General features: G+C 52.8%; 1 protein-coding gene across 3 annotated transcripts in view; it reads right to left on the reverse strand.

The window, feature by feature from the left end:
* Positions 1-2,538: 2,538 nt before the first annotated feature.
* Positions 2,539-12,742, reverse strand: part of ACVR1 (activin A receptor type 1) — a 49,554-nt gene continuing 39,350 nt past the window's right edge. For all 3 annotated transcript variants that reach the window (XM_080346827.1, XM_080346828.1, XM_080346829.1), the window contains 4 exons: positions 12,346-12,621; positions 8,839-9,036; positions 4,248-4,378; positions 2,539-3,804 (listed from right to left, as the gene is read on the reverse strand). In XM_080346827.1, coding sequence (XP_080202953.1) covers positions 3,670-3,804; positions 4,248-4,378; positions 8,839-9,036; positions 12,346-12,621 — 740 coding nt within the window. In that variant the 3' untranslated portion in view covers positions 2,539-3,669. The remainder of the gene's footprint in view (positions 3,805-4,247; positions 4,379-8,838; positions 9,037-12,345; positions 12,622-12,742) is intronic.

Raw genomic sequence — 12,742 nt, forward strand, 5'->3', positions numbered from 1 at the left:
CCTAACGCAGGATAAACGGGATATTACTGGGCTGGTTTATGGTGGGTGGTTTTATCCTTTAGTTAGTTGGCTATTCCCGCTTTGTGGACAGGGACAGCCAAGGCTCCGGTTTTAACTCACGCTGAAGTTCCTCAGTCCGGTCCATATCCAAACTGGAAGAGGCCGGTGGTTCCCAGTGCTGGCACTGGCTGCCCGGGAGACACACGCTGCAGATCCCTCCAGCATCACTGACCAGCACCACCAACCAGCAGCATCACTGACCAGCACCACTGACAGCAGCATCACTGACCTGCACCGCTGAGCAGCAGCATCACTGACCAGCACCGCTGACCAGCAGCATCACTGACCTGCACCACCGACCAGCAGCATCACTGACCAGCACCGCCGACCAGCAGCATCGCTGACCAGCACCGCTGACCAGCACCGCTGACCTGCACCACCGACCAGCAGCATCACTGACCAGCACCGCCGACCAGCAGCATCGCTGACCAGCACCGCTGACCAGCACCGCTGACCAGCAGCATCACTGACCTGCACCACCGACCTGCAGCATCACTGACCTGCACCGTTGACCAGTGACCAGCATCATTGCTGACCGGCATTGCTGACCAGCACCGCTGACTGGCAGTGGCCAGGGGGCCCAGCGCACAGCTGCAGAGGCAGCAGAGGGAAGCACTGGGGAGCATATGGAGCTGTTTCCACCCAAAGTCACATCGTTCTTATACGTACACAGTGCTGTTCAGAAGGTGCTTCAGCGCAGAGGAGAGATGGATGAAGCATCTAGCATGACTGTCTTCCCTAACATCTAGTATGATGCTGTGACTCGGTACCTTAGCGTTTGAGAAAGGCTCAGCCAAAGGGGTCAGAACTGTTGTTACTCATCAGCATGACAGACTGTCGCTCTCCTCCCACACCTGCACTGGAAAGTGCTGGAGATGTGAACACTCGAAGCGAAAAGCCGAGCCAGGCCCTTGGCACTCGCCGCGCTGCAGCCGCATCCCCTCGTCCTCCCCGGGACCGCCGCGAGCAGCTGCCTCGCGTCCCTTCACTTTTAAATGCCGATGCCTGTTCCATCTCATAAACACATGGGGAAGAAACACTCACGCGTGTGCATGGGGCACCCAGAGCTGGAGGAGTCCAGGCAAAACTCTAGATCGGAAAACGATCGCTAACATAACACAGCTCCTCGTGCTGCAGCTGGAGCTGTCACGAGGTACCTCCGCTCCCAGAGCATCTCCAGCCCAGAGCGACCCCCTCGAGTCACTGCCTGTCCCTCCTGCACCCCAGTTATTTAACAGCCCAGCACCCACCACATGCACAAACCGGTTTAGAGCAAACTGGAACGCATTCAGGCAACTGAGCCTTTGGCTTCCTATTAAAAGCTAACAATAAAAACTAATCACATTCTGCTTTTCCTGTGTCTTTTGCAGCACTGGATCTGCTCAGACTCTCATCAAACACAATTTAGAGACCCAGCAAGCGGTGCGGAGCCAGCCTGCCCCGCAGCGCTGCTGTGCGCGCAGCCTCTTGGCCCTGCCGGGCCACTTCTCTGCACTAGAAACACGGAATGAGAGGTGTGTGCCCCCGGCAGAGCGGCGAGGGCGGCTGGCGCGGCGACGGAAACGTCAGAGAACCGGGACAGCGGGATCCGGCACACTCAAAGGAAACCCCGGACAAAGATCGTACCCCAGAGAAGACACGTCCCAATGGCCAATTACTGTCCAGGCCCTCAGGTCACCAGGGTTCCACCTGCCCAACAGCCGCGCACAGTCGCAGCACCGGGGTTCCACCCGCACGACAGCAGAGCCGGCCCCACAGCTGTGAAAAACCGCAGCACCGGGGTTCCACCTGCACAACAGCAGAGTCGGCCCCACAGCTGTGAACAACCGCAGCACTGGGGTTCCACATCTGCACAACAGCAGAGCCGGCCCCACAGCTGCGCACAGCCGCAGCACTGGGGTTCCACCCGCACAACAGCAGAGTCGGCCCCACAGCTGTGAACAACCGCAGCACCGGGGTTCCACCCGCACAACAGCAGAGTCGGCCCCACAGCTGCGCACAGCCGCAGCACTGGGGTTCCACACCTGCACAACAGCAGAGTCGGCCCCACAGCCGCGCAGGAACAGCAGAGCCGGCCCCACAGCCACGCAGGAACAGCAGAGCCGGCCCCACGGCCCCACAGCCGCGCAGGAACAGCAGAGCCGGCCGCACAGCCGCGCAGGAACAGCAGAGCCGGCCGCACAGCCGCGCAGCCGCGCAGGAACAGCAGAGCCGGCCGCACAGCCGCGCAGCCGCGCAGGAACAGCAGAGCCGGCCGCACAGCCGCGCAGGAACAGCAGAGCCGGCCCCACGGCCCCACAGCCGCGCAGGAACAGCAGAGCCGGCCCCACAGCCACGCAGGAACAGCAGAGCCGGCCCCACGGCCCCACAGCCGCGCAGGAACAGCAGAGCCGGCCGCACAGCCGCAGCACGGGGGCACGGCACAGCCCTTCCGCGCTGGCGGCAGCGAGAGAACTAAACCACTCTGTTGTTTGACTTGAAAACATTCTATTTAATTTATACAAATAACTACTAAATAGAAAAAGTAGATTAAAACAAAATAGTTATTTTTCTGGCAGAGTTTAAATGCATATTATATAGCTTAGAAGAAATAAAATGCATTTTCCCCACAGCATTCATGACCTAAAATTGTAGTTAATTCCTCCATTGCTCTCCTTTTCTAGATCAGTAAGATAGCAGACACAACGCCATGTGGGTAATGGCTATATATATGTTCCGTATTTGAACTGAAAATATGTTACAGACCACACACCTACAAATGTGAAGCACTTAAAATGTGACTATCGAGTTGTAATATGATAATACAGAAAACAATTTATGTTTCAGGTTATACTGTGTTACAAAAACATCTGTGTAAGAAATCATGAAAGAGGCCACATAAAAATAAGCTTTAACTTTATGCACTTATCTTACAGTTTAAAAAACTGGCAAGTGCACTAGTAATAAATAATTTGCAAGTTTGTATAAACGAGAAATTCCTAATGTTCAGCATTATTGTAAACATCAGTACACATGTAATATGCAGCTAAAATCTGACAGTTACATTTTCAGTTTACCAAATTCATTTCCTATTAATCAGGCATAGATCAATGTAGTGTACAGCCAATCTTATTTTTGGCAAGTCATGTCATTAAAATTAACAGTGACAGTGCAAGTAAGGAATGCAAAGAATTCCTAGTGCAATAAAGAAGAGAAGCACAGGCAATATTGCTGATTAAAATTCACCACTTCCACGTGTTCACCCGGGGAGTGATCAGGAGAATTAAAAAAAGAAAAAAAAAAAGGAAAAAAAAAGAAACCAAAAGAAAAAAGCCGTTCAAAGCCATTATTTAATGCCCTGATCTTGTCTTAGGATTTCTCTGTCTTCCTTCAGGCCACTACCTCCGCAACAGTCCATCCGCGTGAGTCCTTAGAGCTTGACCGTCTGTGAAATGCCGCTGCGCTCACCGAGCAGAGTCCATGCGGTGCCGCTGGCCCCAGAGCGACGGCGCGGTGACAGCGCGGTGACAACGCGGTGACAGCGCGTGCCGGGCCGCACGGGGACCAGGTGCGCGGGCGCCCGGCCGGGCCGCGGCCGCCGCCGCCTTCCCGCAGGAGAGCACCAGAGGGTCAACAGTCCGCTTTCAGTTTATCTAAGGAATTGTCAATTTTGGTCAAAGTCTTTTTGATGCGCAGGGCTGTCAGTCTCGCTGATGGGTTTTGATACCAGCACTCCTTCATCAGCTTGGCAAGAGACGTTAGTGTCTGGAAAAGAATAAAAACCAAAACGCGAACGTGAGTCCACAACTCACAAGCCAAGGCAGCCCTAGAGTGGGCCAAGCACTAACACGACAAGGTTTTATTGCTGTATTAATACTCAATTTTCAGTGTCTACAGAGAGTTTACGGTTATCTATCAAACATACAGCTTTCATGTGTTGAAAAAACCCAAGTTTGCTAAACTGGTTAAAGCAAGAGCAGCTTTAGAACAGTCTCTGTTGAACGGTGCTGCTGCAAGGCCGGTCTATGAGGGGCTCAGGCTCGGCAGCCACAGGTCTGCTCGTTGTTTCCTCCCCATGTGCAGACACAGGCGCATGCCGGCGCGCTCCTGAACCCTCACCGGCACCGCCTCGCCAGCGGCACCAGCACCGCTCCCATCCCCAGCGGTAACTGCAAAGCACATTCGAAAGCGCCGGCACCGCCACTTACGGGGTCTGAGAACCATCTGTTGGGAATGTTCGGCCTCTGCTGATCCACACAGACCACCTTCCTCATGTCTTCAAAACTGGGATCGTTGGGAACCAAGTCATAGAACGGTGGTTTATAGTCCTCCACGATACCTAGTGAGACACAACCGAGAGGCGTTAGTCAGCGGCTGTGCCAGACAAACAGCACTTCTGCACAAACACAACAGACGGCCCAGCCAAGAAGCTCAACAATCTAGGAGTTAACACCACAGCATCAAGCAGCCATTGAACTACAGAAGAGCACTTACTGTCATAGGAACACCTTCTTCTACCCAAAATGCTAATTAATTGGCTCATATTACAATTCTCTAAAGAAAGAACTATATCCATTTTGCAGATGCTCGAGCTAAAATGATGAGAAATAAATTCACTTGCCAAAAGTCCTTCTTGTAGAAAGCAGAGAGGTTTGCAGACTACACAAAACTGGGATTTCTATTAGCAAACGTAAACCACTTGAGGTCTGCGTTGTGCTTTTCCATATGTTTACCACGCACTGCGTGGTTCTATGATTCCTGGAATAGTCCAGAGAGTGTGTCAGCATCGACGTGCCCTCCCGCTGCTGCTTCGAGTGATTGGGTTTCTGGTTATTAAGGCAGTAAACCAGCCCGGGTAACTGGCAGCACATGCCACCACAAAGCCAAACACCGGCGAGCGTGTGGCTCCCGTGTCTGAGCGCGTCACGCAGGACTCTGTGCTGAACACGTGAGCCCACGCGTGTGCTCCCACGAGTGTCAGTGGGCGGGCTCCCAGGCCTCGCGGTGCCCCAGGGCACGCGTGCCACGCCGCCGCCTCCCCAGCGCACTGACCCACAGGTGATCAGCTTGCTCAGGAGGCCGGTTTCAAAACTGGTGTTCAAAGACAGGCACTTGGGTCACGGCTTGTGCAAACACCGAGCGAATGAGGCCTTTGTGTCCAGGAGAAACACGGGCAGAACGATCTCAAAACTGCTTTTTAGCAGCCTGACAGCTGTGCCACAGCCAGACACACACAACATCCAGGAGACTTTCTGTTGCTTTGGATATATTGAAATAGAGAAGAGATTCTCAAGCTTTGCTACAGTGGTTGGGATTTAGTTTTCTTGTTCTACTGTGGATGAAGATCAAAATCCCATAGATGTTCTGTACAAACCTGTGAACCCCTCCCTGTGCTGAGTACGGCAAAGGGGAACGGCCTTCAGGGCAGGACAGCCCCTCAGGGAGGCCGGGCAGCGCGGCGCGCCGGGCACGGCTGCAGCGGCAGAGCTGCCCACCGCGCCGCGGGACGGACGCGCAGGACAGACTGAGTTCCAGGACACGTCACCCGCCCTCCTCCCCCGAGCAATTCCCCACCGCACACACCGAGCGGCACCGGCAGCGCCCGCTGCTCCCGCTTCCTCCCGCAACACACAGTGACGTTTACTGTGAGAACTCAAGAACACAGGAGCACTGCCACGCCAGACAAAGCAGAGGCTTTACGCTCAAACGCAGAGCTCCGGTGCTATGGCACACGGCTCTGAAAACGGTCCCAGGGTCCTTAGGGTATTACAGATGAACTCCGTCACAAAAAGAGAGAGTTTGGCTCTGATTTACTATTTTCACATGGTCTTTCCAAAGCATTGGGCGTGTGAGCGGCTATTCCAGCTAAGGCTCAGAGCACTGTGAAGTGCTCCGGGTCTGCCCTTTGCTCCAGCAGAGCCCGGGTGCCCAGGCAGCCGTCCCGGTGCCCACCAGCCCGCGTGCTGCCGCCAGCCCGGCCACCGCGGCCACCCCCGGCACGCTACCCCGGCCACCGCGGCCACCCCCGGCACGCTGCCCCGGCCGCAGCCCCCGGCACGCCTGGGCTGGCTGCCCTCCGCGGCTTACAGTACATTGTAGCTTTTCCCCGGGGCTGCTGGCTTTCCGCTGCTCAAACCCACTAAGGCACGCACACGCAGCAGCGTTTTCTTCACCTTTAGTTCTGGTTACTCAACGCCAGCTTGTCCCGTGCGTGCAGGAACCTCGCTGCCGCAGCCAAGCGGGACCCGCACCGCGCCCGGCACAGCCTGGTAGCGGTGACCGCACACCGCGGGGGCTCGGGCACGAACCAGCTTTCGGCTCCAGTTTTGGGTTAATATTGAATAACATCCCAACGCTTGGAAGGACAGTGAAGATTCACACGGAATAGAAGCGTGAGCGCCAGGCGAGCAGCGACGCGAGGCGCCGTGCGCTGGGAAGGGAGCGTCCCAGGGCGCCGCACCAGCGCTCTGCCAGGAACTAGCGCTGCTCTGTTCAAAGAGAGCAGATCCACGATCTGGGGCTTAACCCGCGTTTTCAAGTACAGGGAGAAATGCTGAGTGGCTCCTGCTACAGCACAGAGACCACACACGAGCACTCCTGCTCGTGGAGGAGGCATTTCCGAGCACATGTTCCTCCTTCAGTGAGCCACAACAGGAAAGCACTGAAAACTGCTGTGTCACCTTGAGAACCATCGGATAAGTTTAAAAAAAAAATAAAATTAAAAATGTAAAGTAAACATTAAAATAATAAAAACATAAAAACAGATTTTTCAAATTTTAAAAACTATCAGGCTTATTATTAGTCAGAATACAACTTCAGAGTCTCCGTGAACTGAAGCACTAAACCAGGCTGACTGCCTGGAACAGGCTCTGCATTTCCACCCAGTAAGAGGTGACAAGCGTCCCTCGGCAGGGGACAGCAGCGACGGTGCCGGCGCACACAGCTACAAGGCAGGCGGTCACAGCGGCGTCCTACGCCGACCTCGGCAGCTCACCCCAGTGCCGAGTCTGCTGCAAATCACACAGGGTGACCCCAGCGACCACCTGATGGAGCAACAATGTCCGCACAGCTAAGCACCCGGCGGGGACAGAAAAATGCTTATTCCATGTCAAACCAGCACAAGGAAACGTAATTACCTACGGCAACAGCCAGAAATACAGAGCGACTGGAAAGAAGTGCTGTGGAATAAGCATCGCTGTTGTCTTAAGTTTAAGACGTTATGGCCCGTCCCATGACACACCTGCGCTACCGTTCACAGTGCTGCCTTCCCCGGCGGCGCTGAGCTCAGCTCCAACCGAAGCGCCCAGCGTCCTGCCACCGGCAGCTCCGCAGCCCATGCCGGGTCCCACAGCCCTTGCTGCAGCTGCCAGCACTGCCTGAGCTCCCGAGTTTCAATGTAGCTCAGGTAAGTTGTCTGTGAACCGCAGTTACTGCAGTAGTGCATGTATATCTAAACTTCAGCACGGGAATATTTAAATAATACATACAATTTAATGAAGTTTTTATTGCAAGAGCCACCTAGGTAAGACTGTGTGTATTTTTATATATGCTATGTACAGCATAAAATCACAGAATCATTTTGGTTGGAAAAGACCCTCAGGATCATTAAGTCCAACCGTTCCCCAGCCCTGTCCCTGCCCCCTGTCCTGAGAACCTCATGTCCGTCTGTCCACCCCTCCAGGGATGGTGACTCCAGCACTGCCCTGGGCAGCCTGTTCAATGCCCCACAGCCCTTTGGGGAAGAAATTGTTCCCAGATCCAACCTCAACCTCCCCTGGGCAACTTGAGGCCGTTTCCTCTGCTCCTGGCGCTTGTTCCTGGGGAGCAGAGCCCGACCCCCCTGGCTCCAAGCTCCTTTCAGGCAGTTCAGAGATCAGAAGGTCTCCCCTCAGCTCCTGTTCTCCAGCTGAACCCCCAGGTCCCTCAGTCTCCATCACATTTGTGCTCCAGCCCCTCACCAGCTCCGCTCCCTTCTCTCCACTCGCTCCAGCACCTCGAGCCCTTTCTTGGCGTGAGGGGCGCAGAACTGCCCCAGGATTCGAGGAAGGCCGACTGCCTCCTCCTCCTCCCTTCCCTCGCAGCACCACCTCCAGCACAGGGAATTCACCAGGGCCCAGCAAGCCCATCACACGATGCAATGGCTGAGCTACTGTGCTCACAGATTGCTGAGACACAAAGTGCGGAACATAAAACCGTGTTGTTCAGTGTTTTCACATTCTCAAGGCATTCGCACTGATGTGAACTGCAACCCAGAGGCATCCAAGTATTGGGAAATGCACTGAGCAAGTCTTCGTGACTGTCCACGACAGCCATTTGCCAATAAACAGAGAATATCATAAAAAAACCCACCGTGTGTTGGCAAGACTTTACTCCTTTGTCTAATTAACCACAGAGACCTTCACCCGACATCATCATGCTCTGTGATTCAGCTGACACACGTTCTTGTATCAGAACAATACCTGTTCCCGATGCTGCCCACACCTCCAGGTAACTCCTCTGACAGAAAAGGTTTTGAGACTTTATGCTCTGACTACTTGGCATGAGTTATTTCTCATCACGATTTAGGATGTGTCAGGGAACCCTGTCTCTTCTGTACCTGAACAGAAATGGCAACAATACTCAGCCATGGTACCCAGCATAGCAACGACTTCAACACGGGCAGCAGCGTCAGGAACCGAAGTACTCGGGCGGTCTGGTCCCTGCCGGGGCATGCTGTGTGCTTTGGTGGCAGGTGCTTTGCTGTGAATTACCATTCGCTGAACCCCTTCTACAACCAAGCAGAGGAGTCCCCGGACTTACCGTTGCTAACCATGCGCCTGGCTACCTCCCAGAGGACCAGCCCGAAGGCCCAGATGTCGACCCTCTTGTAGGAGTCGAAGCAGTCTGCCTGGATGCTCTCGTCCAGCACCTCCGGGGCCATGTAGCGCTTGGTGCCCACGCGCGGGTTGTTGCCCACGTCCAACTGGTTGGTGCTCTGGGAGTGCATCACCGCCAGGCCTGCGGGACACACAAACATCACTCGTAAGGCCCCCTCGCAACTACAGCAGCATATGTTCAAAATCACGTGTGAGCAGCGACACTCAGACAGTTGCTTAAAAAGAAGGAGCTGAGAGTGCAACTGTCCAAAGACCAACTGGGTCAGCTCCAAACGAGCCGTCAAAAACAGCCCCTGTGGCCTAGACCGAGACCAATTATCTCCTCAGGGATTACCATTAAGCATGTTATTGCACTGTTGCAAAACGTTGTCATTAAGCGTTTTGCGGCCACTGGATGTCACCAGCGCTCTGGGCACGTATACACAGAAGGCCAAGCATCTGTTACTTAGAAGAAAACAATTTTACACAGCATTCGCATTTATTTATAGAGCTTTTGGGTAGGTGGATATATCCGAACCGCGGGGCAGAGAGAAGAAAAACACTGCATGACGGATATACACAAGTTAGAAAAAATCAAGCTGGAAAACAAAAAACACCATATTTGCAGCAGCTTGAAAAATAAACATCCTCAAGCTGATCTAAAATGAGTCAGTCAAAACCACTCTACCTGGTTTCTATTAATTACTAAACATTTAAGCAAAGAACATTATGTGAGGGACTAAATGACTGTAAATTTGGAAACACAGAGTACTCGTTTTGCCACGGTAAACAGAGAGCACTGCAAATTGAACAGCAACAAGTGCACGACACAACTAAGCAATCGAAAAGATGACACAAACTCTCCCTAATTTCCTCAACAACTCTTGGAAGAACAACATACACTATTTACATTTAACATGAGGTTTTTAGATTAAACTTCAAAAGCTTTTTAACTCAATCTCACAAAAAAGTACCCCATCAGCTGATCATTCTTTTTCTTTCCAAAAAGCAGCCTGTACTTCACTGTAACAGCAATTTGGAAAACACTTCACTACAATTTCAATGCACTTCCAAGTCATTTCAAGAGGCTAGGAAAATGCTTCTAGCACCTCCAGAAAGGCACCATCTACTAACCCGTGATGGCTAAGGTCTTTCGGAAAGCCTTTTTGGTCATATCCATGTATACACACATGGAGGACATATATTGATAAACACTCTTAACATTTATGTATTTTTTATATTTATATTCATTTATATTATACAATAGACAGGAATTATAACAGTAAAAAAACCTGACTTGCCCAATTTCCTGGCAAACTCTGAAGACTTCAAGACTCTGGAGAAGGCTCTGATAAGAACAGTAACACTCCAGCCAACTGGGCAAACCAGACCCAGCAGACTGGCAGGCCAAAGGCCGCAGGCTGAGGGGCGCGAGCGGCCGCCCCGCGCGCTGCGAGCGGACAAGTGTTGCAACGGGGTCAGGGGCCAGCAGTGTTGCAACCCGGCTCTTGCCGCAGGGGCATCTGCAGCCTTTGCGCTGCCTGGGCTCTTCTCACAGGAGACCTGGTGCCCATCGATCGGCCTTCAGGCCGGGAGTGCCCATCACGGGAACTCCTACAGGGAGACTCCAGTTCTTTAAGAACATGCTTTTTAAAAAATAAAAAGTTTGACAGGAATACAAATTGATGAAAAATATTGGTTTTCAAGACACAAAACAATCCTCTTTAGTATACTGGTACAGCTGCTAGAAACAAAAATTGAGCAAAAATCTTTTTTCAGCATTCTTTGCACCTTCCCTACAGATAGCAGTGCTTGTTTCAGACAGACATTCACTACTCTGCACGGACAGGGAACGAAGGAGTAAGTGGAGGGTTGGGCTTTTCTTCTTTGCCCTAAGCATTATTCTGCTGCTCTGTGCAGCTGCTCAACTGAGACCTATGACCATGTGTGTGAATTGCGTTGGAAGGGCAGAACTCCACAGCGCGGACAGACTGACGCCAGACTGACATCCTCGGGCTTCATCACGCCGCTTCTGCTCAGCTAGAACGTCCCGCAGCAGCAGCCTGGGTGCTCAGCTGCTGCTCCGGGCAGGATGAGCAGCCGGCTCCCAAGCGCCAGGGACGGGACCGTGGCAGCAAGTCCAGCCCGGCTGCCGGCAGGACAGGCGGGTACCACACACGGCCAGGTTACCGTGCTGGTTTTAGAGCTGGCACCTCATCCTAGCGGGTACGTGGAAGTGCAGAAGCCGGTGTGATGGACAGGAGCCCAGTCCAGCTCAGCCCTGGCAGCCACAGCGCACCCTTCCACCCGCTCACACCAGTCTCTGAAGTGCCATCTTCCCTGGGCAGTGCATGTGTTTAGACACAGAACGAGACCAGACGAGGAAAAGATAGACAAAGCTCTACAGACAAAAAGGGCGTGAATATATCTGGCAGATGCAACAAACTCTTTGGTAACTCTCCTTTACAGATAAGGAACAAAGGGAAAACATGTCGGATACGTGCCTGAAGATTTCATGTTTAAAAAATAGCTAATTTATCACCAAAAGAACTAACTGGGAAATGTTTATTGCTGTGCTCTCTTCGAAAATCTCTCCCATATCTGAAGTCTCTCAACAAATAATGTGGTAGATTTCACTTTATTAGTGTGATGTCAATCAATGTCAGCGTGTGCTGCCTCCTCAGTGTCAGCTATAAATTTATTTAAAAGCCAATCCCTGAAGTTTTGTATTTTCAACTTACTGTACCAGCTTTCACTCACTATTCCCTCTGCAAACTTAGAGAGGCCTGGGTGTGCGGCTTTTATGTCTGCCCTGTACCTCCTGTCCCTCAGGCAGAAGGGATGGGAACTATGCAGTGCAATCGTTATGGAAAAAATCCCATCTCCCAATACACTTTTTATGTAGCCAACGACTCCCAATACTGCTGTTCTGCCGCTATCTCCTCCCTTGTCTCCAAAGAACAAAAAACCAGTGTCAGACACAGCGGGGAGGTGTGAATGAGCCACCACGCTGCAGCTGCTCCTCAGCACCCTGCCAGCTCCACGTCTGAAACCCGCGGGTCACAGAGAGCCCAGCTCTGGGCGCACAGCAGGAGGCCCGGGCTGGACAGACAGACAGAACCCGGGACAGACACGCAGTTCTGTACGTGGAAGGACATTGATGAGTTCAGAGATGGGCTGAAGCCCAACAGCAGCTGTCTGCCGGGATCCACAAACAGCATTTAACACCAAACACCCGAGAGGTGCTGGACCGTCTGTGTCAGGGCTGCTCCTGGTCACAGTGACATTCCCGAGGTCTAAGTGCCATCTAGTGGCTGTTGTAGACCTGCTCGCAGCACCACACCAGAGTAAGGCTGTTGTGAGTTACTGAAGACTTCTACAGCTGCAGTTATCCAATGGATTTGATTTCCACAGGAATGCGCAGAGCGCACTGGCACCGAGGCGGACTCACCCAGATCCGCTATGCAGCACTGCCCGTTTTTCTTCACGAGGATGTTTTTGCTCTTCAGGTCCCGGTGGGAAATGGCAGGCTTGCCCTGGGTGCCGAAGATCTCGATGTGCAAATGCGCCAGGCCGCTGGCGATGGACAGCACTATGCGCAGGCAGCTGACGGTGTCCAGCGTGGTGAGCTGCAGGTAGTCGTACAGAGAGCCCATCTCGTGGTAGTGGGTGATGAGCCACAGCTGCGTGCTGGAGTTCCTGGACGTCATGTCAGACGCGATGAAACCTGAGAGGGGGGGCACGAAAGGAGGAACGACAACATGAAATGACAGAGCTCCTTCAAGACCCCTCAAGAAAAGAATCAACACTGCTTAGGCACTGCTTACAATTTAAAACTGTTTAATTAA

This window comes from Nesoenas mayeri (assembly GCF_963082525.1).
Source record: "Nesoenas mayeri genome assembly, chromosome: 6".
NCBI lineage: Eukaryota > Metazoa > Chordata > Aves > Columbiformes > Columbidae > Nesoenas > Nesoenas mayeri.